We start from the raw sequence: 27981 nt of genomic DNA on the forward strand, positions 1-27981 counted from the left end.
GTAATATTCACCAGAGGCACGAAATTAATACAAATCTAAATAATCATTTCTAACCTGATCCCATTTAAACCACAAATGTCAGTGCGTTCAGGATAATTCAGCTTTGCCTTCCGTTCAAACAAGCCTGTCACTACATTAATGGTTTAAACAGCCAAACAGGTTCTCAGTTAGTCCCAGGGGTTTTGCCTTTTGCTCTTTCCCAATAAAGCACATTGTCCAATTTACTGAGCAGTTAAAAAAAAAAGATCAAGGTTTATTTCCTGGTTCCATAGGATGAACGTTAGAGCCGGCATTTTATTTTGCAGGCTTAAAGGTTTCACTAATTTAATTTAATCCATTTAAGTACAGGTAATGGAATAATAGAAAAGAGAAGAACAAAAGATAACAAAAAAAACCAGGCTGCTGACACATGTGAAATGCAGAAAGAGCAGTTCACTTCCTTCTAGGACTGTCTCAGGAGATGCATCCAAAAAAAGTCAGAAGGGTCTGCAAGCTTTCAACCTTTCCTTGCTATTCTCAAAAGGTCATAAGTAGCTTCACTCATTTGTCCTGATTGGAGAATTCAATTACAAGCACACTTCCATATCCCAAAGGGAAAAAGCAAAATCAACACTTCACTTCAGAAATAATTAAAACTGGAAAATGGGCTTGAAAGTGCTTCAATGGCAGCATATTGAACACCATGAAAGGGCAGGCAATATCATTGTATGGATATTAAGGCCAAGTAGAACCATTACATAGCAGGTTCTCTTTCTTCCATTTTCCTTTCACTAACAAGAAAGTATCTAGCTCTTAAAGCTGTGGAGAAATGTTTTTTAAAAGTCAGTTGGCAATGTCTGGTTAAAAACACAAGAAGAAAGACAGGATATTCAATGCCCTGAACATTGCTCTGTTGCTATCCAATAATAATCACTATCCCTTAACCTTGTATCAACTCTGCCAAAAACCCTTAATATACAGGGTTGAAAGGACAGGTACCTAACTACCACATACTATCAAGAGAGAATGACCATCGCTCCAATGAAAGATAGAAGATGCTAACTTTACAACTTTACAACACCAATTAGAAGTTCGCAAAACTCCTGTTTTAATTTGTGGAAGAGCAGGTTTTGTAACCCGAGAGATGAAGTAGAAACTAGGTGAGCAGTATATGCCACTGAACAAGCTCATCTTGCATCTCATTAGAAAACAGCATTGTAAGAGGTTGTGATAATCCAAATCCACCTAAAATGCTTATTCTCAAACCAGAGCAGAGAGATCAGAAGGGAAGGACTCCCACCTTCAAAAGAAATCATTGGGTGCTCTCTTCTTGAACACTGCTGCTCATCTTCAGAGTAAACAAGGATATTCTGCGATGCAGAGAGGTGAAAAGTGAGAAGGAAAAGGCTTGGCAATGATAGTGGAACAGCCTTTAATCTTGAAACAACCATGACTGAAGACGTGCTGCACATTCAGCGTCCAAGGTAGGGCCCCAGAAGATACCTGAAATATAAAGAAATAAATTAGGGAAAAGGTGGATCTCTTAGAAAAAGAATATTGAACAGGTGAGATTATTTTGTCACTCACATAACCAGCCCACATGATGAGTAACAATTTGCAATAATGTTCAAAACAGCAACACTGAGAACAGTCAACATGACATTAGATCTTTGGTGATACGACCATAATTTATTCCACATACGTTGGGCTCAGTTTATACAAGTGCACAGTGTCTCTCAAGGTTACATTACTGTTGACAATTGGCAATATTCAGCTAAATTCTTGTAATGGGCAGACATTAGCACTAGTGCAATGGGATTTCCCCCTCTCCCTCCACCCACACCCTACATCACCCCCAAATCTGCTCCAAAACAGATTTACAGAGGCACAGGAAGGGGAGTACTTTCCCAGTTCTCAAAACGTAGTATTTCAGACCTGGAAAAATATAATACTTCCCTCCCAGAAAGCTACTCACTCCTATATTCATCACTATATACATTTTGCCATGGAAAATATGTTAAAACAAGTTTCATAGGCACTACTGGATGTTGCCTATGACAGAGCGAGCAACAAGCAAAACTCCCCATCACCACCATTTCATGAACTTTAAAACTTGCTGAACCATTTTAAATCAGAAATTGGAGAATAGCTGCAGGGAGAAAAGCATGAGGTGAGAAGCCCATTCTATGAACAGAACTTTGCTTGCAGTTCTTTAAGATCCAACACTTTTTCCAGACTTGACAGATACTTGTGGGGCTATTTCACAAAGGTGAAAAACCATCATATACAATTGTACTGTAGTCCCCCGTCCTCCTAGAACAGTTGTGAACAGACTCGCTGCAGGGAGACAGAAATGATGGAGATGTTGGCGTCTGAGGATGGGTAAAGTGAAGCTGACTAAGTGACCTAGAGCTGGCTGTGCATAGCCAGCCAGCAAGGAAGCTTGAAGAATAAGAAAATACTAAGAAGTAAAGGTTCCTGAAATAGCAATAGAGTGTAGGAGGTGAGGGCAGACTTGCAAATTCTGGTAGGGTTTTTAAAACACAGATAAATACATTTGACACTTGATGAGCACTCCAGAAATGCAATCACACAGGAACTAAGACCATTAAAACTGGTTTACAGGGCACAGTGGCAAGTAGTTGTGTGGCCTGTCACAAGTAACCCCACAAGGCGCTATCCAATGTGTAACCCTGACAACACACAACCACTTTCCACACAGCACTCACTTTAGCAATAAGAGGACTGAGGAAAGCACAGGAAAACTTGGGTGGGAGGTCTGAGTAATAATATATAGTGACAAGTACTGGAAAAGTGCCAATATCTCCACACAGAGACATCATATTTAGTTAGAGAAATCTCTGGATCCAGAATCGGCTTCACATTTATTGTGCTATAAAGAGATTATCTGAAAGAGTGCTCAAATTCAGTTGGGGCATATATTGTCCAGTTTTGCAGAATGGTCCTGGGGCCCACAATATTAATTGCTGACAAACCAAATGTAACTGAAAGGCCTACCAGGCTGTCAAACATGATTATTATTCAAGTCGCGCCAGTACCAACAGCAACAAAGACATTAGACTCCTTTTAAAGAAACAATAAGAAGAAAGCCACAATATTTTTGAAGGCATATGTTGCTGCTGACTATGTACTTCAAGGGATGAGTTTTTGGTGGTGTTGTTGTTTTTAAGAATATTGTCAATAAAACTAAGCTGTGACTCCTCTAACTCTCAGTGCAATCATCATCACCAGTTCAGTTCAGAAGAAGTTAAACTTTACAACTCCAAGTCCCCACTCACTAAAACTGGAGGCGGGGGGAGGGAAGAATGCTGCTCAAATTAAAATTTTCTCCACAGACTGTGATAAATGAGAGGGAAAACTCAGTGTGAATGTCTAGTGACTTCAGCAAGTGCTGTGTCTAAGAAAGAGCCTATATAATCAGGCACCACGGGAACTTGGCCTGACACCGAAGGCTACTAAAATTAAGGGAAGGCATCACTCTGACTGTAGTGAGCTGTGAATCAAGGCATTGCCAGGGCTAAATGAGCACTACGTGAGATAGTACAGGGTGTGGTGTGCATTCCAAAAGTTTTGTTCAATTTCCAAGTGGTCTACAGACAACGGACCTACTTATAAGAACCTTTGAGAGGCCAGCTCAAACGCCTTCAGTATTTATTTTGGTCTTTCTAGTTTCATTTGTAGAAACAAAGTAAAAGGAGCAAGAGTTTTTAAGGACAACTCGATATTCAAACTTACAGAAAAAGCAAATGTACTAAGTTTTCTTCATCTATCTATCTATCTATCTATCTATCTATCTATCTATCTATCATCTATCTATCTATCTATCATCTATCTATCAGCCCAGCAAAGTTGTTCACCTTGTGTTATCTGTGAATGGGGCGGAGCAGTTATCCAGTAAAGTCACCCCAGAACCTTCATGGCTGAGTGAAAGGTTGAGGCTGGGTTTCCCAAGCACCACACTGTCATGTCTTCCTGCTATAAGTGAACCACCGCGCCATACTGAACCCTCGTAATTCCCAAAACACAGTTCCCCCAACAACACACCTATCTTCAACCATTCCCCTCTGTTTAAAATTGCTTGGTTTTTCATGCTGCTCTTTTTAATCATGTAACTTGCTCTACTTCACTTCTATTTCCACTCAGGATTCCATTGGAACTTCTTTTAGCTTATAAAAGTCTTCTTGCCCTCCTTATCTTTCTGCTTTCTTATCACTTATCTACTTCGCTTCATTTTATTGCCTTCTTATCAAGCAAAAATAATCTCATTGGTTTGTTATCTAGTGTTTGCATCTCCTTTACTCTTGTTATTCTTCATCCTCTGGAGTGCCCTGCCTCCTGATATTAGAAAACCTCCCTGGGTTTCTGGTTTATAAATACCCCTTTTGAAGACAGGTTCCTTCTTTCCCCAGCTTTTACATGGAAGCTCATTCTCCTTCATTTCCTTTCCTATTGTATTCCTTGTGCTTCCCTGCCTTTCTGTCTATTAAATTGTAACACTGCAGCCAGGACCTCTCTTTCAGCTCACTTACTGAATAGTGCTGCATTTTGAAAGCCCTTCAGAAATTATAGGTTGGGTACAAAAGTGCCAATATGGTCAACATCGACAAGCTGTGTTTGCACCCTCATGCTACAAACAAGACTGGTGAAATCAAATCCAAGACGCGTTATTCCATTTTTGGAATCGCTTGCACGACCACTTGCATAAACGGAAGGATTCAAACTGCAATATGTAGTACTGTGTGAACGATTAAGTCAAGTAGGGATAGAAATTTGTTTTGCTTTTTAATGCACATCTACCTAATTAAGACACAAATTGAAATATAGCTATCCTTCAAAAGTCACAAGAAGGACAAGATGGTACATGAATTGCCCTGTGGTAGCAACTGGGGGAGGGAGGGGTCATCTCAGCTAGAGCACCACAAGTTACTAGTATTACTACTAATCATTGCCTGCCTACAGTGTCATAACCCAGCATGGACTAAACACGTATATGCTGTGACTTATATGATCAGAATAGTTGGATAGGGCTTTGTAGGCCAAGCACCTGCTCCATGCAGGAAATCCAGAGGGAGAGCGTTGCAAACATATGTTTGTCCAGTCTCTGCATGAAGACCTGAGAGCAAAGTAGTGCCTACCACCTCTTCCAGGTAAGTTGCTCTAGGGTTAAGCTCCTCATGAGCATCAGAGCCACTTGGGTAACATGAGACACTCCCTTTGGAGAGTGAGAATTGGCCATTGGTGTCTTGTGTGTCGGCATCATTAAAAACAATGCAGAAATAACAGCTCCACAGAGGCATGTAAACGTGATTGGTTTGCTGTTAACGAAACATCGCCTATCGCATTTGCTAGTGCTAAACTAGGCTTTCCCATTTGCTAGCTCCCTGCCTCTATTTATCTATCTATCCATCTATCTATCTAATATCTTTTAATTGTATCAGATGATAACTACTTATCGGCTTCATTTGGAAGAAATGTTCAGCCAAATGAATTCCATCAGATGCAGTAGGTGGCCATCAATGTTCTGTGGAGACAAGGGAGGCAAACAACTTGCCCCTCAAGCAAAAGCTTCAGAAGAATTAGAAATAGCTTTATGAACAATAAGACACTTCTTCTCTACAGTGCCCCCTGCCAGGCTTCCATAGGCCATGTGCTAATTAGCAATACCAAAAAAAAGGATAAATAAGTAATGTGTTACTGCCAACCATAATCTTTTCTCTTCTGGAAACATAATTTTAATGAAAAAAGGATTCTGCATGTAGAATTAGGCTGTACTTCCATGATCAAAAGATGGAAGATGAGAACATCTAATCAACTGGCTTGACACAGAAGATTCCCCACCCCCCAAAAAAGTAGTAAATCTTTTAGAGAAGAGACTAGAGACAAACCTTGTATATAAAATGCTGTATTTTACGAACTGACACAACAGAACTACATAAGAAGAGCTGGATTAGGCCAGTGGCCCATCTAGTTTACTATCCTGTTCTCACAGTGGCCCATCAGATGTCTACGTGAAGCCCAAAAGCAGAACCCAGATGCAACGGCACTCTTCCCACTTGTAATCCCAAGAGTGGAGGCAGCACGTGGTAACCATTGCCAAACTTGCTGCGTGGCAGATCAAATGTAGGTCCTATCTTCAGGTAGTTGTCTATAGGTAGACAAGTATCCATGTAGCAAGCTGAGGTTCACAATCCCCCTGAAATCACTTGGGAATCTAGAGAAGCAAAGGAGAACTGGGCGGTGGGAATAGTCCAGAGCAAACGTCAATTCAGGTTTTCCATGGATTTATATTTGGTCCAACTGAGCTTTAAAGAGCAGATTATCGCAGGGAAGGCTCGGGGGGGAGCACTCAGGTATGAAGCTTTAAATCAAGAACTGTGCCTGGAATGAGCAGAAGAAAGGTAAGTGTGGATAAACTTACAGTGTTCACTTTTCAAGTGTTCTTGAAGAACATTAGAATACAGCGAACAATAAAAACGGATATTGTCAAGAGCAACAAAACTACTAGACAATTTAGTTAAACAACAGTCTTGGCAAAGTCAGTCTGTAACTCAAGGCTCCCACTTAAAAGTTTAGGAGCAGTATAAGAATGATGAAGTAATGTAAACAATTCTTCAGATCAACTTCCATAACCAGTTTGTGCTCCCAAAATAAAAATCCTGGCTTACAAAGCTGATCTGCGGCATAGCGTATGTCCCATTCTCATACAGACTGCTCACATGAGCTGCTAATTACCGTCCTATAGGGCGAAAAATACGGTATGTACAACTAGCTATAGGTAAAGAGTGAATTGGCCATTGGAATGTCAGCCCCTCAAGAAAAATGTTAGGTCGACTGCTTTTCATGAAATTGCCAAGAACCACCCTGAAGCAAAAAAACTATTATTATTAATATTGAGCAGCCAATGCTGTTATAATTAACAATGGCTAAGCCTCTTATTGATATCAAAGTATAAAGGTAAAAGGACCCCTGACCATTAGGTCCAGTTGCGGACGAATCTGGGGTTGTGGTGCTCATCTTGCTTTACTGGCCAAGGGAGCCGGCGTACAGCTTCTGGGTCATGTGGCCAGCATGACTAAGCCACTTTCTGGCGAACCAGAGCAGCACACAGAAACGCCATTTACCTTCCCGCCAGAGCGGTACCTATTTATCTACTTGCACTTTGACATGCTTTCGAACTGCTAGGTTGGCAGGAGGATATCAAAGGAGGATACCTGCTAAAAGCAACATGACCTGAAATTCGTATTATACTCATTTAGTCAACTCTCTGATACAAGGAGCCTTGCAAATGGCATTGTTATATAGACTCTTTAGCTGCTTCAATACACTCCAGAAAAGGCTTTGAGACATTCAAGCACCATTGCAGAGCACTCAGGACACAGAGAAGTGCTTAAATGTAACGTAGTGGTTATTATTATTGTTGTTAAGGAGACAGTATCTGTTCCCATCTTCCTGTACAGACAGGACCTACATAATATTTACCAATATTAAACTGAGATTTCTGGTTTTCAGGCTTCAGTGCTTTGTTTCCTGTGCCATCAACACTCTGATCCTACTGCAAACCAGGAAAACTAAATGACAAAGCCAAGGACCTCAAGAGTGCAATAATAGCTTACCTATGCATCCAGTAAACTGACTCCAAAGGCCAATCCCAATCCTTACATCTGAAAGTGTTTAGTCCTTGCAATTCATTTCTCTAGGCTGTGGTTCTGCTGAGTTCCTGCTTACCACTCTGGACCTTGATTTTGCCCAATTTCAACAACCCACTTGCTGCTTGTTCCTCGCCATGTCCTCTGGAAGTTGACGGTGCCCATTTTAGATCCTACACCTGATCTGGCCTACATAGACAGGCAGCCAGCAACCTAGGTCCCAGAACATGGCTCCCTGAAGCCTAACCCTAATGAGATTTCAGACAACAAGCATTAAGGCAACAAGATTATTTATTTGTTACATACGCTGATTTATATCCTAGCAGCAGCATAGTGTGGAGGCGGGATGAGGGGGCTGTGGCACTGGGTGTGTTTTTCTAAGGGGGCGTGACTAGGCGCCTCCACAACAGGCTCTCTAATCAGAGCCTGGCTCTGGCGCACAAGGGAGCTGCAAAGACAGGCAGCTTTCTTGCACCCAACCAGCCACAACTCCATTCCCGGGTTGAGCCTGACCCCAAGGCAGAGAGAGGAGAGGGGGCAGCAACATTGCCACCCAACTCTCCTGGGCTGCAGCGTGTGCATATCCAGCAGCAGTTCCATCCTGGGAGTGGAGAGAGGCTGTGGTGTGTGCAAGCTCCCTCTGCACCCCATCTTCCTTAGGGTGTGCTCTACACACACACCTTCGGTGGCATGAGCTTATGCTGCACCGCTGTATGCCACCTTTGTTCCATTATGTAACTCAAAGCAGTGTTTCACACCAGATTTCAAGTCTGCCTCCCATCCAGGCACTGGCGAGACCCAGGATGATTAGGCTTCCATATGCTATCCGACACATGCCAACAATTCCAGAAAGTCCTTACACAAATCTACATGGATTGAAGCTCTGGTCACTGCAATCAAATGATTTCTTATGAACAGAGGAACTTCACTTTCTGCACAGGCTTACCCAAACTACAAGGGCTGCCCCATTCATTTAAAAAGAGAAAGTCAATCTACATGCATTTTTCTTTACATGCACAAAACTTCTGCTTCCATCGAAATGAATGGTGCTGTCTACCCAAAGCAGAATTTAGTATCCACACAAGAACATATACAAAGTTCTTGACGAGAGCAATTCTATTTGGTGGAATTAACACAGGGAAAGCATTTGGGTATCTGTAATATAGATTCTATACTGTATTAAGAACCTACTGAGATCTAGCAGGTGCCTTCATGGTAATCTTTTTAGAGCTTGCTGAAACATTCTTATTTAGACAAGCCTAACAAGATGCTTAGAAAGTTGAGGTAGTTTTAATCTGTTTTAGCATTTTAACTTTTGTATGTTTCAAACAACTGTTGTGATTCCCCCCCCTTTTGATTTTCTTGTTTTAGATTTTTGCAAACCACTTTTGAAGTTTTTAAAGAATCAAACGGTGTATACATTTTACAAAATAAATAAATAAATGATTGTTACATAAAGAGAAAAATAGCCAAAAGAAAACCCCTAATCCAGCTAACTTCTCTCAAAGCTGTAAATGGGAACAACTTCATATGCAACACTGAGGGTTTATCCACGCTTACCTTGCCTTGCACAGTCCATGCTTTAAAAGCTCCGTGTCTGAGCAATCTTATTTTTAATTTTTGAACCAGAGCTTTCCCCATGAAAGCCTGCCATTTAAAGCTGAATTGGCGCATATGGCAAACTTCAGAAAACTCGAATTGTGTTTAAGCTTTAAAGAGCAAGTTTTTGTGGGGAAAACATCAGGGCAAAAAAGGGCACTTGGACACCAGCTTTAAAGTGTGGTCCTGTGCCTAAAAATGAGCAGGGCAAAAGGCAAGTATGGCTAAGCCCTCATAATCCCTTGTATTTGGGGGAGTATAGCCACCAATTTTATTTTAACCACATCTATTTAGCAATCATGATAGAAATAAAATTATGGAATGGAAGAAAAATGCTTTACTGTAGTGCAAAAGTAGAGGGAGATTTTCCATTCTGACAAGTGTGTGTGTATGAGAGAGAGAGGGAGAGAAAGACTGCCTGTATGTTTTAATAAGGAAGGAAATAAAGAAGGGAGAAACTGTAGCACTTTTATGGTTGGCTAAATTCACACCAGGAGCAGCGGGTAGAATCAAATGAAGAGAGGAAAATTCAAAAACCTCATTGGCTGGATAAACACAAAGAAATATAAATGTTATAAAACCCGACAGCTGTGCCATGCAGCAGTGACAGACTGGTCCAGTGAACGTTACATGAGGGGTGGGGAGAGAGAGAGAAATATTTTTTATTAAAAAATCGGAATCCTCTTATAGTAAAAGTGAGCCCCAACACTTTTTGCTTACACCCATCCATCACCAGTCAAGATGCCCTCCTGTCTGACCTTTTCAAAACATCATGTTGCAAAACAAAGGCAGAGGAGGGAACATTTGCGCTCCAGCTCTGGAAAGAGACTGCAATTTACTCATAACTATGTTTATTCCATGAATAGTAGATTTGTCTTACAACACAGAGCAATGCAGTACAATTACATTGCATTATTTACCAGAGCAATCAATCATGTTTATAATGTCATGTCTTCAACTGGGACATGGAAGTGCCTTGTTTCCCTACAAGACATGCTAGAATTGCTAAATTTCTCTCTTAAGATCATAGTCTCCTTAAACACTGTTTTATAGAGAAGCCAAGAATTGATGCCCATGCTCTTTGGCATGTGACTGGCTAGTTGAAGTTTCCTCTCAAGGCTGATCATGTGAATTCAAGACGTTGTGGATTTGGAAAATATGAGGTTGTATGCTGTAACCATTATGCAATATGAAAAGAAAGGTTAAAATTAATTATTAGAAATTAGGGAGGGATTTGTTGATCAAAATTAATTAGGGATTGGAATGCAGTAAGGGGAGGTATGAGGAGGTCGGGAAAATAAGTTGTATGAAAAAAAAGGGTTTGAAATTATACATGTGGTGTTTTTTGTGTTTTGTGTGTGTTTATGTTTTTGTTTTTTGTTGTGATTTGTGTCTTTATAATGTGTGAAAAGCTAATAAATATCTTTTTTAAAAAAATGAATTCAAGTGTGCTTGTGACCGTGAGGTAGGAAGAGCATTACACCATCAATCCCTATGGAACAGGTTTCCTCAAACTCGGCCCTCCAGATGTTTTGAGACTACAGTTCCCATCATCCCTGACCACTGGTCCTGCTAGCTAGGGATCATGGGAACTGTAGGCCAAAAACATCTGGAGGGCCAAGGCTGAGGAAGCCTGCTATAGACCCTTAATGTTGCAGTCTTCCTTGAGGGGAGGGGCAGGAGTACTAATCCTCCTTACAGCTGGAAGATGCTCAGCGCTCTGGAGTGTGCATGTCCTTGGCAAGACTGCGCAAAAGTAAAGGTCAGGTGGCAGCAGAAACAAAAGCATCATGTGGATCTGATCCATTTTTAGTCTCCTGATGGAAGGCATGAGACATCGCACCTGACAGACGTAAGTTGTCCACTATCACTTCCACAAAGCAGCATGCTCAACACGCAAGCCTGGGGGAACTTCATCTTGGTATTGGTTAATCTCATTAATTGGTATCTCAATTAATTGACCAATACCATTAATTGGTATCTCATTAATCACCATTTGTATCTCAAGGTAATTTGCAAACATAACATAAAAACAGATAAAATGGTTTTAAAAATAGTGCAATAACTAAATATGGGTTTAAAAGCAATACAAAATGAAGGCCTAAGGCAGTGACATTTTCATTCCGTTGGAAAAGCTTGTCGAAATAAAAATGTCTTCGATTGTTTCTGGGAGGTACAGATAATGGGCAGATATCTGTATCTCCAACAAGCTCTGTAAAGCCATGTTCCTCATCCCTGATCCACTGATGGATGATCAGGGACATAAGCAAAAAACCACACAGATATTAAAGATTCTTGACAGCTGGAAATATCTCTCTCTGTCTTTGAAAGGAAGATGACACTCATGAACTACTGGGGAAGGCAAATAAACAATCTGTAGCAAGATTCAATTTGGGTCCAAGATGAGAGCTTTTACTTGCAGTTGACTAAAACTGAGGCATCCTTCGGCTGCGACCAATTTCTTTCAAACCCAGATGTAGGACTTGTGGCTGTACTGCCTGCTTCAGGAGTTGGGACAGAATGTCCTGTGAGCATAACAGATTATTGGGAGGGAAAAGATGGCTGTTCTCATTCTTAACTAAAGACAGGTGGACAGACCAACCTTTGATCACTTCATATTTAAAGGTATGGCTATCATCTCAAAACTTCTTAGAGTTTATGAAAGTTGTAGGATATCCCACCACCCCCTGAAGAATATGAAAATATCTGTACCAAAGGACATGTCAGAGAGGAGTAACTAATGTGATGTGAAGCAGTAAAAACTTAAATACAAATACAGTAGTACTTTGGGTTACATACGCTTCAGGTTACATACATTTCAGGTTACAGACTCTGCTAACCCAGAAATATTACCACAGGGTTAAGAACTTTGCTTCAGGATGAGAACAGAGATTGTGCAGTGGCGGTGTAGCGGCAGCGAGAGGCCCCATTAGCTGAAGTGGTGCTTCAGGTTAAGAACAGTTTCAGGTTAAGAACGGACCTCTAGAACGCATTAAGTTCTTAACCCGAGGTACCACTGTAGTCCAATATGAGTTAAATGAGTTAAGTTATGTATTAAATTATGTTAGTAAAATAACACTAAATTGTTAAAAATTAAAAACAAAATCTGCCAAATTTTCAATCCTCCTCCTAGCAGAATCCAAAAATTGTAGGAACTAGTTTGTGTCATGCTGGGTCCACTTTCATGCTTACATCAATGTAAGAAAAAGGCCTTGATCCGCCTTGGCCAACCTTGTGCCGTCCTGTCAGCAACAGCTAGCAGGAACACCCGCTTACATTCAGGGAAGGATCATGGAATATTTGTGAGGGAGACATGATTCTCAGAGCTCTCCCGAGCCCCAAGTGGCTATGGGTATGCATCATCCACAAAGTCTGCAGTATCTGCACACCAGCAGCAAAGAAATGGAGGCCCTGAAGCTGCCATACCCCTTGCAGCTGCTACCCTTTCTATACTATACTAAATACAACAGCTATGCCTGCATTCCCCTGCTGCCTTGGTTGATCCCTGTACTGCAGAGAACTCAGATCTAAAAGTACATTAGTTCCATAGTAACTTGACTTTTTAAAAAGATAGGGAGAGGGAGAGAAAGAGAAAGAGAGAGGTTTTTTCTAATTAATTAGAGATTCGGGTGATATTTTGTCAATTTAGTTTAATTATCTGAAGCAGAAATGTATAATGCTAAATTTAAAAGTTTTCAATAAACCTATATCGTGATTTTCAGCTGAAGCAAATGGTTTCACTTTGTGTCGACTTACAAAGCTCAGTCTAAGGGGCTTCTTCTTGCCATTATGAGGACTTGAGAATATTTCCCAATGCAACGTGCTGAAACATACTTGCTAATTCAAGTTCTGAAGAAGTTTAGAGACCTGGAGAAACCAGAAACTGGGAAGGGGTAGGGAACAACCTAGGACATACATGTCATTTCCTGAAAATTTAAAAGCAATATTTTAAAGGAAGGTTGCCGTGTTTGAAGCAACTCTTTTGAAAATTAAGAACAGGCTGAAAATTTGGACCCCAGTCCAAAGCAATTTTAGCAGGGCCACAGTAGAAACTAACGCACAACTGGCAGCATTTTGAACATCTTTGTCAAGCCAAATCTGCAACCGGAACTATATGAAACCCTTTTACCTGTTTCATCAGTTAATTATCCGATTTAAAAGCTTCCAAAATACCTCTAGCTGGGCACGATGCTTCTCCCTGCTCGCTCTCGAATTGTGCCATGAGTGTTAATAATTCAATGTGACTGTATGCACAAGGAAGTTGGCCAGCTTTGCTCTTATATTCTACTGCATTTTAATTTTATTTCAACTGGAAACTGCCATGGTCCCCTTGATGTGTTTTAGATTTACAAAGGGAGGACGTGGAGCGAGCATCACTTCGCCGCCAAGGCTTAGCTAATCTGTGTTAAATCCAGCAGGCCCTCAGACATAAGTTTGAACACATGACCGTACCCTCTCAAGATTTCACAGCATCACCTTTTACAAACAAGCTCTGAGCCAAAAGGCATCCAAAGAGCCCATAAATGTTTCAGCTTTGGAACAAAACAAACAGATTTCCTTCCCCTCCCACTGGTTGTGCCCAGCACTCCGACTTTATTGTATACATCCTTCAGCAGCAGGCAGCTGCTGTGCTACATTAACTTCTCCCATTGACAAGCCAATGGGGCTACTTTCCACAGCTCCAGCTACTGCGCTCTGGACGGATGTTATTTTAGAGGGAAGCGTGTTCCTCGGAAAGGCAGGCAGTTGTACAATGTCACTACAGAGAAATAGGCAGCTAGTAAATATGTAAATCAAATTTGCTTCCACTACAAACAGCACAGAGCTTCTCCACATAAAGCTGTCAATGGGAGATGAAAAGAACCCCCCTTCCCACCCAAACGCCTTAGTAAATTGAAAAATTCCAAAAATCGATAGAATAATACACAACACACACACACACCTCATATTGCTGCAACATTTGTGAAGAAATAAGGAAACATACACAACTGGCTTCTCTAGCAGAGCTTTTGAAACACAACACTCCTGCCATCCAGCCTGCCCCATGCAGTGCTGCCAGTGCACTAATCATAATAATTAATAGTTCACACGTACAAATGTAAAAAAACGGACGTTGCCCAAGAAATCAAACCATGCAAAAAATAAATGTGGCAATATACTTGGGACAGACTCTTCTCTTGGGCAGCAATAGTGATGGTGTCCGTAGCAGAAGCAAGTATGTTTGATGGGAATGTGGGGATAAGCGTCTGATGGCAAAGGATGCCATCCAGTTATTTTGGTTAATAGATTCAGAGACTAACTTGAGAATCCAGGAACCCCTTGTAGGCTATCCTTCTTGCTCAGCCACTTGAGGCTGAGGATGGCCTAAATGCCTGTTCTTTTTCTTCTTTTTCCTTCCTCTCCTACTGCAGAACAACTTCTACTGCTTGGATGGTCAGAAGATGAACGATGGCCTTGTAGAAAACCTGCTGTTTTGTCTAGCTTCCTGGAACATGAAGTAGCAGTAAAATTCTCCCTTGGTCACCAGAAAAACTCCAAGGAGTAGCTAGAGAAACCATTTTGAGGTCCTACTTGTCTGATGTGAAGCGCTTAAACCTGCCTGCCTCCAATGCCCCACCCACATGGCCTGGGTCCTGGAGTCATGCACTGTTGCTTCCTGGCTCCCTTCTGGAACTTGTTGCAAGACTGATAGCTGCAAGAGGGCTGGAAGCATGAGAAAGTTGCACCTACTATTCTGTCTTACCTACTCCAGCATGATTTGCAGCCTCCCACAAGCCACTTTCTGTTGTATGATCTGCAGGACCAAAGGGCCTGCAACTACTTCTGTCTGCAGTGATCTTTCATGGCTTTCTGCTTGTTCTGTGTTTCCACCAGAACTTTCTCAAGGGCCTCCCAAAAAATATCTGGGAGGCTGTGACCCATGTGTGGGGGGGTGGGGGTGTTATGACCTAACTGAGTCAAGGGACACAGTTATATTGTTTTAACCCCTTCATGCACTAATTAGTCCAGGCATACGCAAACTTGGCCCTCCAGATGTTTTGGGACTACAACTCCCATCATCCCTGACCACTGGTCCTGTTAGCTAGGGATGATGGGAGTTGTAGTCCCAAAATATCTGGAGGGCCGAGTTTGCCTATGCCTGAATTAGTCCTATGCTTGCCAATTGTATTTGACTGCAATCTCTCACAAAATGATGGCACCCCAATATGTAAGCTGGCAAGATAACTCTGGGATCCCAGATCCACTTCCCAACTGTGTAACCAAGCATTTTGTCATGTTGCAGTGCTGGCTGCCATTGTGCTGGCACTGAACTGCAGTGAGCTGCATGGTGCCCCGTGCCAAGTCTGCCTAAAAGTACCAGGACTGCCCTCCGGGAACCTCTGGAGAATTTCTTAATACAGTGCATTGTCCAACCAAAACAACGGCACTGGATACAGAATCCACCATCTGAAATCTGTCGAGACAGCTGCTGCTCTAAACAATGACTACAAGTCTACAAGTCTTTTTTTTACAGAGTGTTCCAGGTTCTACAGACACTTTCTCAAAATCTGTCTAGATACACATGTCTCACTTAATAACTTGCTTATAACACAAACTGCCTAAGTCGTAAAATATGAAAAGTGAGTTTACAGTGTTGCTGGCTCATAGGTTTTCATTCACCACCAGGACTGGCACAACTAATTAAAAAGAATGAGTGAGGTGGATGCCTCAGACAACTGATTGAGGTATCATAAAATGGCAGCAATTTGTTCATCAAATTATTTTTATTGGTATTGTATTGTATTGTATTGTATTTTTACTGCCAGGGAGGAAAAGAGCCATTTGAGGGATTTTCTACCAAAACACCTTGCCCAGTCTTGGGTACTGTGCACCTCTACTTCGAGTGGGGCATAATAGGCTGCTCTGCCTCAGGCAGCAAAATGCCTTGGGCTGGTACCTTTCACCACGCTTCCCCTGCCTGATCCTTCCCAACTGCACATGGAAACCAAATTGGTTCAGAAGATGTAAGTTATTCAGGGGCTTAGCTGTTCAGTCAGGCCTCAAGAGGATTTCTCCTCATTATGGCTTTTATGCAAATTCTGTCCTCCAAATCTCTTTTGAATCAATTATTACGAGATTAATTTAAACATGTCCACCTGGGGTGCCTGTAGATCATGAGCCTCATGTTAAAAAGCAAGAGATGATGATCACAAATTCAGGAAAGGACTGGAACAGATTCCAGCTTTCTGGAAATGCGACCTTTTTGCATAATGTCACAAGAAAGAGACGTTCCCCCAAGAAACACAACAGAGAGGGTCATAACTCAGATCAGGTGGGCTTTCAGTCAGCCTTGGAAGTCAGCGTGATCAAATAAAATATGAATAAGGTTTTTAAAAAGCAACTTTTCAATTACCCAGACCAGCTAACTTTCATAATCTGAGAGGGGCTGCTTGATGTCAAGAGATATATAGCAGTGTAGGGGCCAAGAAAGGTAACCTCTCAGCAATAAGGGCTTTGCAGTGGTGGAGCACATTTGCTCGAGGAGCACAGTATGCACATTAATGCTCACATACCTACGTGCACATTCTATACAGAGAATACCAGAGAGCTGTAACATTAAAGTGGAGTAACTTTATTTCTTACAACTCAAAAATATTTTTGGCAGGGCCGCCAGTGTCAGATAAAATTGCTTCAGGCTGCTACAGGCCACAAGTTGATCATTGCTGCTGCAAGCTATTGAAGTCATGGGTAAGCTTTTAAATGAAACATTATGCACAATTTGAAGCAATAGAATTTTATTAATGGTAAAATGAACTAATATCATTAACCAACATTAATATTACAAATACCCCAAGGGACACCAAAGCACTTGTATTATTCATGGCATCTCGGAGCTCATACACTGTTTCTGAGCTATACAATATTTCCTGATTCAAGGGTCACTTCAGACAACATAGTAGAGAATGATGGCATTGAGTTTCTCTAAAGAAACCCCATGCCTAATTCCCAGAAGCAGTTCCCCGTGCGATCTGACTTTAAGAATTGGCAATTGCAAAGGCATTCCTTCTATTATTTTTTTTAAAAAATTAAGTGTCAACCAACATCATTTAAATCCCTCTCATTCCCTTTCCTTTATATCAATGGTTCTCTTTTTCCTATGGGCCACACTTTCAGAATTATAATTTTCTCATGACACACTATTTTTTTTTTAATTGATAAGAAATACATTAAAAAGCCAACAGAAATAACTCCTACCACTGCTTGATTTATAACATAGAACACAACTACTTTATAATGTGATCATGGGACATCCAAAAAGTATAAAACAATGCCGCTATGTAAGAACATTAATCATTTTCAAAATATAATTATAAATGAGCCTCTAACATATATATATACCTTAAGTATATATACAAAGTCAATGAGAGGTGTGAGCTTGCTTTTGCCAAGTAATCTCATTTATATCTGGCCTAATTTGAGACAAACTTGCATATCCTTATCATCACAAAGAAGCCTTTCTCTTTTCCGATCTGTCCTATTTGAAAATCCCATGACAATGCATCATGGAGAACTGTAGAAGAATAGCCAATGTTCTTGAAGAGAGGCGTGGATACTGTTTCTGGTTGTATGTACAAAAGATTATTTTAATGTTATACTATACCAGGCTTCCTCAACCTCGGCCCTCCAGATGTTTTTGGCCTACAACTCCCATGATCCCTAACTAGCAGGACCAGTGGTCAGGGATGATGGGAATTGTAGTCTCAAAACATCTGGAGGGCCGAGGTTGAGGAAGCCTGTACTATACTATACTATACTATACTATACTATACTATACTATACTGAAATGCTTAAATGTTTCTTTGTTTCTTCCCACCACACTTAGCATCCTCTGCTGCCACGCCAGTGTGGCATGGCACATATTTTGAGAACCCTGCTTTATATTACCCCTAAGTGGAAATTGTCACTTTTACTCCAAAAGGGTAGGAAGGGGGTCTCCCCTCCCCTCTAACCTTTTGCCAGACCTCACAGGAAAAATTAGCAGACAGTGGCTGCAGCCCAAACACCACTTCCCTGATAGTAAGCCCCAATGTGGCTTTCTTCTGAGTAGACATGGTTAGGACTGTACTATAAACTGATTTTAAAGATTGGTTTCCAAAGGGGCTGCATGCTATTAATTCTGGTTTATTAAGCCAGGATTTTAACATCTGGATGCACCCAGCTTCACCAAATCACTTCCAATATATCAGCACATGGAGATCTACCAATATGTTCATTAGAAGGCATTAGAGGTCTAAAATTACAGCCACGTCAGCTTGCTTCCTCCTAAGGACTCAAAAATCCAAAATATCAATGAAGGCCAAGCCCATGATAGCACTCTGGTCAGACCCTGTCATTTTAGAGTTTTAGAAGTGTCACATTCCACTGGAATATTTCTTTCATAGTGGATAAAATGCCACCATAAATAATGAAAAGCCTTATCAATAAAATGACCTATCAAAATAATTGCCTGCCATGATTAGTAGATGAAAAATAAGATTTTTTTTCTATTAAATCTAACACAGAGACAGTGTAAAGCCAGTAATCTATTTATGTGCTCTGGAGATGCAACACATGAATTCTTAGTCAGATTAAAATGCGGCTAAAATGCCACTAATGGCTTACTCAGCAACACACCCAATTAAACACTTGTGCATCGGCTTTAGCCAAGTATGAAACAGCCCTGGACAACAACGATTCATGAGGACAAGTAAAGCCAATATCACCAAATCACTCTACTGCCTTACACATCAGAGCATGGCCCTCAAGTTCCCATTATTAGTGATCTTCCAATAATGCTGACTGCCCTGTCCGGCTTAACATGACACAACCCATACAAAATACCATCTGAAACAAGCTCACCTTCCACAATATGAATCGTGCGTGGTGGCTGGGGTTGTAGAGCATTCTTGATTACAGCAAGGTCAACGTAGAGTTAACTCTAAGTCAAATTTATAAGATCATTTAAAAACCTCACAACATCAGGCTACTATAGAGATGGATGATGTTATGTAATTGCGGTACAATAGATCACAGAAGTAACCGATAAGCAGGGGGAGAATTGGGGGTGGGGGGGGCGAGGGGGGAGAAGCAAATGTGCCCTATATTAGAACTTACTGATTAAAGTGCCTGTATAGCCAAGAGTCTGAGACAGTGTGTGTGTTCATAAAGCCAAGACTTTCTCTGCTATTAATGGATCTGCTATTGTCACCAGGTGCAATGTTTTTGTTGTTTCATGATTAATGGAAAGTCATACACAATGACATATTACTGGCAGGATAAAGCTGTCACAGGAAAGTCATTATTCACAGCAATTCCTGCCAGTCTGTAGTATCTGAAATGGTGTAGGCCCTGTTACAGACAAGCTCCCAAGTACAAAATACATTACCCATCTTTATATAAATAACAGTGAGTAGCAGCAGCTGTCTAGGGTAATCTCTGCGGGACAGAGAAGGAGACTGCAGAGAAAATGTCTTCAAAAATTAGTAAATTGGTATATGTTAATTTCAAGCAAACTAGCCATTTTTCTTTCTTGCATTTTGCCCAAGAAGCATATTATATAAATAACTGGACACAGGGGACAACAGAACACAAAAGACAGTTCTTAAAAGAGCCTTTTTTCTTAGTCATAAAACTGAATGCAGATCAATACTATTGCATGCCATCCCAATCTCTGAGCAGTGCAAGATTCCAGGGGTTCCAGGCACTTAGGTACAGCAGAGACTGTGGTATCTTTATGATACATTGTTTCTTTACACATAAATACAACCTGAGCCTATGATGGAGGGGTTCACAGTATTAACACTCCAAGAAGTCCCCATAATTTGGATTCAAACAGAAATCAAACATATCTCTCTCTCTCTCTCTCTCTCTCTCTCTCTGGCTTCTGCTACTTTTTAATGGCCCATTACCTAGGCTATCACCTCACCAGGATTTTGAATCCTTGCTTATATTTTAACACTTGCTGGATCCAGGGATTAGAAGAGTCTTGGCACACAGTCTATTCCCACCCACCCCCAAAACAAACTCATAACAATATTAATTATGTTCCTACACATCAGCAACTGGTCAAGCTCACGTTCAAAAGATCCTTTGATCAAAAATCTTTGCATTTTGCTCTCACCAGCAGCCTTTAGAAGGTATCAAGTCACAATTTCCCCTCCCATCTAACTATTTCATTTCAAATCAGATAGCTCTATGACTCAGCCTCATCCTGACAATTTCTTAAAACAGGAAATACATTGTCCTAGGCTGTTGTAAACATAATGACACAAGGTCCCCAGGTGTCTCTGACTACCAGCAATACACAGACATGAGTTCCAGTATCCTGGATACAGTAGTCTATCTTCCATTTGAAAGAAAGGTGAAAGCACCTTTCTTGAGGGAAATGCTATATGTTGAAGTACTCCTTGTTAATGTTTGTTTTTTCATCTCCTGCTAGTTTCGGGGAGGGGGGGGAGAACATTCCAAATTGGGCTGAGGTAGAGCACTAAGGAATATTAAAGCTTATCTATCCCATATGTTCCTTTTCCAAAGGTTTGCCTGTTGCCTACTAGACGAGGTGAGCTGCCAAAACAAAACATTTTTGTCGAAAAAAGAGTTATTAATCCCCCACTCTGCATAATAGACAAGTTTGATCTGTTTCCCACAAAGCTTTGGTAATGTATGCTACTTTACACACAGAATTCAAGCGAAGTGCCCTGTTCTTGTGCAAAGTGAAATCCCTACACCCAAACTTTGTTCTCATGGAATTAATCCTCTCAGTATAAAACACACATGCATTTCCGATAAACTTTGAGAAGCGCCAGATTCTTGAAAAGATTCCCCTTTCAGAAGTGGTGAGAGAGAGGAGGGGAGAAAGAGGAGGAGGATTTTTACCTGGGTTGAAGATGGTCTCTGTGTGTCTCAGACTCTTGTAAATCTGCCAGTAGCAGAAAGGAGTCAGCAGAAGTTGGCAAAGACAAAAGTATTATGGCTGGATGGTCCTATGGCCTACTGGCAAACAACCTCCGTCTTTACCTAATCCAACCAGAACCCTGGAAGTGAGAAAATCCGTGTCCACTGGCCCTTTTTAATAGTCACTTAATGACCGTTAACTTTTTTCAGCCAGCCATTGATTCTAATGGCATGTGCATTCACAGACAAATAATACCTCAGACCGCCTTCATTAATTTACCATGCATTATTTCTCTGAAAGCTTTCACCAACAGAATGCTCCCCCCTCCCTGCTCAAACTGACTCACTAACTGGTGAAGATAAAGCACTTTCTGTGTGAGACTATTTATGTAGATGGAAGGGCTTTTCCCTTAAAGTAAGTTAAAAAGTGGACATTGTCCAGAGCCTGCCACGTCCACAGAAACAGCAAAAGCTACAAAGCTTCAAAGTTTCCAAACTGCTGCCAGAATATCTGGTGATACAATGAATATATAACATAGCTTCCCATGGAGATGTGAAGGAGCAGAACTTTTAAAAATAAAAAATAATAAAGCCAACCAATATGAAAAGAGTGTTTTGTTTGTATTGTTTTCGCTCTGAGGTTCCTGAAGCGCTCTACAATTTTTAAATAATAGAAATCCTAAAAGTGGGAGCCCCCACACACATTTCCCCCCTTTTAAAAAGAAAAGGGTGGAATCAGCCAGGAAGGAGTAAGCAACTTCTTTCTTAGAAGAACCATCTAGTTTATAACTTGCAATAATAAAACAGTACCATGACACATGAAAATTGCAATACCCTGCATATTAACTTAAGAGTAAGTCACACTAAAATCAACATAGAGTTGCTCTGATAAATAGGATGACGCGCTGTGTGTGTAAAATTCTGGTTTATGCAACTCTTGATTTATTTTTTTCCATATGGGAAAATTCCAGTTTAAAGACTTGTTCTTCCATAACACAGCCACACGGACTTATAAACCATGGTTTCTGTAATTCTGGTTTTTCTGTTGCTTTTGCTGACAGCAGTCTAAACCACGTGATGAACTGATTCACACAAATCTGTCCAGAAAAATGTTTCTGCGTTACATGTGGGGGTTGCTTGGGATCCACACGGAGGCTGTGCTTAATTACCCGAGGTCATTATTGGTTACAAAATATAGAAAAGCATTTCTGTTAATTCACTTTTCCCCCTCAGCTACTTTGGAAGGAAGATTTAATGACATTCCGTATGTGAATTGTGTATACATTTGTGGTAGTGAAGTTATAAATTAAACTACAATTTACTATAGTGTGATTTTAATTGAAACGGGTGCATTTCTTCTTTGCTTGCTCCCTTTGCAGAAAGGTCTTTGGAGCAGTATTGAGTTTTTCTAGTCAGTGACATGTAATCTCATGTGACTGAACCAGGAGCAAAGTTTGCATTTCAAACTATTAAGATTGGTAAACAAATTTTACCGAATTGTGGTTGTTGTTTTTTCATCTTGTTTATTATTATTATTTAAATGGAAAATATAATTATGTTTTAGATTTTCTGCTAGTGTATTTTTCTGCAACTTTCTGTTCTCTGCTCCATCCCACTCTGACACCTCAACTTAATGGAAAGCTTAAAAATTGAAGCTCTGTGAATTATTATTAATCAACTTGAACTAAACAAATGACTTCCCTCGCACATGACTAGGAGCTCACCCTGTTTGCATTCCTGGCAGCAGCTACAGGCCCCTTGATATGCTAGTTTTCTACATGCACATGACTTATTCTAACAAATTCAAACATGTAATCGTCCAACCGGAGTTTTAAAATGGGACAGTCTAGCAAGAGTTCAATCATGACAATATAACCTAAGCTACCCCGCCCCCCCCCAAAGGCATGTTCAGGGCATCAACCTGTTGTGAACTGCCCTCGGGTCTTCAGATAAAGGGCAGTATACAAATGTAATAAATAAAATACAACATAAAATAAACCCCAAAAGTACGCTCAATAGTCACTACCACTGATATGTGTTACTTCCTTTCCCATTTACATTTTCCCTTCATGTGTTTTAGACAGGACTGTAAATGTATGCATATTTCTTCTAAAATCAATGACAGGAGTGTCTCAGAAACTGCACACATAGTGAGGAAAGTTTGCAGGGCTTTTAGCAAAACAGCCAGTTTCACCATGCATGGACATTTGATCCACTTGCACAAAATATTATGCACGTTCAGCAGATACAGATACAGAGGGGAAATCTCAGCCACAGTCCTCTCATGCTCACATCTCCTTGATTCACACCCACCTATGCAGCATACTGTGTAGGTTGTTCTCATTCATATTTGCCCCCTCCCCAATCTTCTCAACCCTCTTCACAAAATTCCATGCTGTTTCACTCTTAAAGGCAAATAAAAATAGGAAGATCGCACACACGTGTATCCATCAGACTGGCCCAAAGTCACACTAGAGTATATGTGTTTTTAAGGCATGCCTTCCACCTTCTGAACTGATTGGGCCAAATATAGGTGGCAAATTGGCCGTCTTCATCGGGAAGCTCACAGAATATCAGAGATGAGCTGGCAACTACTCCTGCATGCCTTGGAAACGAAACCCTTGCCTCACTGGGTTTAAAGGGCAAAAAGAGGCTGGTGGAGCATCATTTCCAGGTTTATCCACTAATTGGCCATTACCTGAATAAAAATGTCATTCCAAATGGAATAATAACAGAAAGAAAGAAAGAAAAAATCCCCAGGCTCCACTTTTAACAGCAGCTTCAAAGAATAAAGTCCTATCAGCATTTCCGAAACTTAAGCAATTCCCAATCAGACACGGCAAAGGGTGTGATTAATGCTGACTGCATTTCAGCTAAGACAAAACTCCAAATAATAAACTGTAGTTCTCTCCATAACTAACCACTTGGGGAAACTTCTTCGCAGTCTTTTACAGAACGAAAACCAATTTGGAGGAATGGTTTAAAGTAAATCAAGTTTGGGACGGCACTGACTGATTAAATGTCAAGCATCATCTGTTTATTCTTCAGTGTCCCCTTCCTAATGGCAACTTAACCAAGGGTGGTACAGAGTTCACAGGACAAACTGTTGTCAGATTATTTCCACCGATTTCTACTTGGGCTTTTATTGCTGCTAAAGTTACCGTATTTTTCGCCCTATTGGACGCACCGGCCCATAGGACGCACCTAGTTTTCAGGGGGGGAAATCAAGGAAAAAAATGTGATTTCCCCCCCGCAGCTCTGGGAGCAGCGGACAGGCTGCACGCAGCCTGTGCGCTACTCCAAGACCTTCTCCCTGCTTTTGCGGGAGGTGGCGGAATTCCCCCACCTCCCGCAAAAGCCCACAGGAGCCGTGCGCGAATCCTACGGGCTTTTCGACCAGGAGGGAGAAGGGACTGAAACGGCCAGTCAGTCCCTTCTCCCTCCTCAGGGAAAAGCCCCCAAGAGCGGCGCACTCTTCAAAGGGTGTGCGGCTCCTGCGGGCTTTTCTACGAGGTGGGGGAATTCCCCCACCTCCTAGAAAAGCCAGCAGAAGCCACGGAGCCCCTTTAAAGAGCGTGCGGCTTTTGCGGGAGGTGGGGGAATTCCCCCATCTCCCGCAAAAGCCCACAGGAGGGAGAAGGGACGGACTCGGCCAGTCCGTCCCTTCTCCCTCCTCGGGGAAAAGCCCTCAAGAGCGGCGCGCTCTTTAAAGGCTGCGCGGCTCCTATGGGCTTTTCTACGAGGTGGGGGAATTCCCCCACCTCCTAGAAAAGCCAGCAGAAGCCACGGAGCCCCTTTAAAGAGCGTGCGGCTTTTGCGGGAGGTGGGGGAATTCCCCCATCTCCCGCAAAAGCCCACAGGAGGGAGAAGGGACGGACTCGGCCAGTCCGTCCCTTCTCCCTCCTCGGGGAAAAGCCCTCAAGAGCGGCGCGCTCTTTAAAGGCTGCGCGGCTCCTATGGGCTTTTCTACGAGGTGGGGGAATTCCCCCACCTCCTAGAAAAGCCAGCAGAAGCCGCGGAGCCCCTTTAAAGAGTGCGCGGCTTTTGCCTGCTTTTGCGGGAGGTAGGGGAATTCCCCCATCTCCCGCAAAAGCCCACAGGAGGGTTGGAGAGTAGCGGGAAGGCGTCGCTCGCCTTCCCGCTGCCCCCCAATCTCTGGGGCTGGCGATGGAGGAGGCGCTGCTTTCCCCCACCGCCAGCCTCAAAGAGCAGACTCTCCTGGCTTCAGCGGAAGCAACACAAAGCCTCCGGAGCACAGGCTTCGGAGGCTTCCATTGCTATCGCTGAAGACAAGGAGCCTGCATTCGCCCCATAAGACGCACACACATTTCCCCTTCATTTTTGGAGGGGGAAAAGTGCGTCTTATAGGGCGAAAAATACGGTAATTCATGGTTGAATAGCTACCTCCCCTTGTTTAGGACTTCACCTTCTGCCTAATTTAACATAATTATTCCTGATGTATGAAATTGTGAAATAATAATTTTCCCGTAAGTCTCCAGAGAAGCATCTTCATGTGAATTAGCATGACAAGACATAATACAAGATTTCAAGAGTAGTTTATGAATGTTGCAAAAAGGAAATGCTTATATACTCAAATCATATGCAGAATACGTGGGCCACGTCTTGAATCATGCTGGAATTGTTTTGTGCTACCTATTTGTGTCAGAGAAGAAAACCACAATGAAATCTCAAAAATCAGTTTCTTTAAACCTCTGAAAGACATGGACAAACATATTTTTCTCCCCTTTCCCACACGCCATCTGCCCCTTATTTGGGACCCAATGTCACCTGTTGCTGACCTTGCCTGACCTGTTCATTATTTCTTTCAGCTGTTAATTACCCATCCCAGACTGTCTGCTCTTAAACCATTAATCCTGACCCGGCCCCTCTAAGTTAATATGTGTGGCTCTGTGGGCATTCTCAAAAGGGCAGCAAAAAGGTACGCCATCTGCCTTCTCCTTCTTAATTTAAACTGTTAAATAAAAATACACAACATCATCTACTGACAGGGGGTGGGGAGGAGAAGGAAAAGAAACACCTTTGTTCGGGCCCTGCAAATGAGTTCAGTATTATTTCTAATTAACTGCAGACCTGCTTGTTGGTTTCCAATAAGGTCACTCCTACACTAATCAGAAGTGTTCCCAAGAGACGGTGCATAAATATCCTGTGCCGGAGCCTAAATTACACCAACGTAGAACTTCCTACATCCCTGCAGAGAAAATATTTAGAGACACATTCAATCTCATAGGTTCTTTTTTCTGAAATCAAAACCACAAAATATCCTTTTGGCAGATGTCTGTGGGCGTGTGTAACCCTTGGTTGTGTATTTTTGGTGTAGATACAGTGCAGACAAGTGACTGAACTTTAAGACAGATCTCCCAATGCCAGCACAACAACTGAATTGTAAACTGGAAGAAATAATTCCCCTCCTCTAGACTTCCAAAAACAAGGGCAATGTTATTATGCAGGGCAACCCAACTGAGAGAGAGGTCAGAGGTTAGATTCACTCCATCTTTGTTATCCTTCCGCTGGCAGGCCAGGGCTTTCCTGTTCAGACAGGACTTTGCAGACTAGGGAGTGAAGGTCTGTCTGTTCATGCCAAGGAAAAAAGTGTTGACTTTATCTGGCATGTCCATGGATATCATCAAATTACACAAATTTGGCAAAGTGAATCCAACTTTACACTATGAAGAAGAAATAGCCACAATGAACACACAATATACAACACTAAATTGGGCAGCCTGTGGTCCCCCCCCCGCAATGTGTATAACAGACTATAATAAGTCGTCACTGGACTTTACTTGCACATGTTTTCTCTAAAATGTAACAATAGCACCTAATATTGTTTTGTGAATATTCAAAGCATATTATGTTATCTTAGTAAGTTTATGGCTGAGATGACATTTGAACTAAGGATTTTCCAACTAATTGACTTTGACACTATGGTAGCAACTTTCACCATGAGGTCTAGCAATATAGTATATATATATATATATATATATATATATATATATGGGACGCGGGTGGCGCTGTGGGTAAAAGCCTCAGCGCCTAGGGCTTGCCGATCAAAAGGTCGGCGGTTCGAATCCCCGCGGCGGGGTGCGCTCCCATTGCTCGGTCCCAGCGCCTGCCAACCTAGCAGTTCGAAAGCACCCCCGGGTGCAAGTAGATAAATAGGGACCGCTTACTGGCGGGAAGGTAAACGGCGTTTCCGTGTGCTGCGCTGGCTCGCCAGATGCAGCTTTGTCACACTGGCCACGTGACCCAGAAGTGTCTCCGGACAGCGCTGGCCCCTGGCCTCTTAAGTGAGATGGGCGCACAACCCCAGAGTCTGTCAAGACTGGCCCGTACGGGCAGGGGTACCTTTACCTTTACCTTTATATATATATCTCTCTCTCAGAATGCCCCATTCTGTTGCTATCCTTTTTTTTTTTTGGTTCATAAGCATATCTTCAGCTCACAAATTTCCACTTCTTTTATTCTCTATCATAAAAGCTTTTGCTAACTCAAGCCACATGCTATGAAAACCCAAATATTGAAATCTAAATTGATTTTACAAACTTTATTCTGAATGTCAATTGTAGATTTTATTAACAAACAAACAAACAACAAACTACATCTTAGTCTATAGCTATTTGCATGCCTTATCATGTATTGTTAATTTATATGAGGGCCAGTGTGGGGTAGTGGTTAGAAACGAGAAGATGGGAAGAGCACAGTTCAAATCCACATGCCACCGCAAAGCTAACAGAATAACCTCAGGCTAGTCGCCACCTCTTAGCCTAGCCTACGTCGCAGGGTTGTTGTGAGAATAAAAAAGGCA

General features: G+C 41.8%; 1 protein-coding gene across 12 annotated transcripts in view; it reads right to left on the minus strand.

The window, feature by feature from the left end:
• Positions 1 to 27981, minus strand: part of SEMA5B (semaphorin 5B) — a 354034-nt gene that overhangs the window by 154125 nt on the left and 171928 nt on the right. For 11 of the 12 annotated variants that reach the window (XM_053403821.1, XM_053403874.1, XM_053403856.1 and 8 more), the window contains one exon: positions 1280 to 1482. In XM_053403821.1, coding sequence (XP_053259796.1) covers positions 1280 to 1451 — 172 coding nt within the window. In that variant the 5' untranslated portion in view covers positions 1452 to 1482. Of the gene's footprint in view, positions 1 to 1279; positions 1483 to 21140; positions 21222 to 27981 lie in introns of those variants that run through there. The other variant, XM_053403866.1, reaches the window with a different exon arrangement.

This window comes from Podarcis raffonei, chromosome 1, assembly GCF_027172205.1.
Source record: "Podarcis raffonei isolate rPodRaf1 chromosome 1, rPodRaf1.pri, whole genome shotgun sequence".
In the NCBI taxonomy this organism is placed as follows: domain Eukaryota; kingdom Metazoa; phylum Chordata; class Lepidosauria; order Squamata; family Lacertidae; genus Podarcis; species Podarcis raffonei.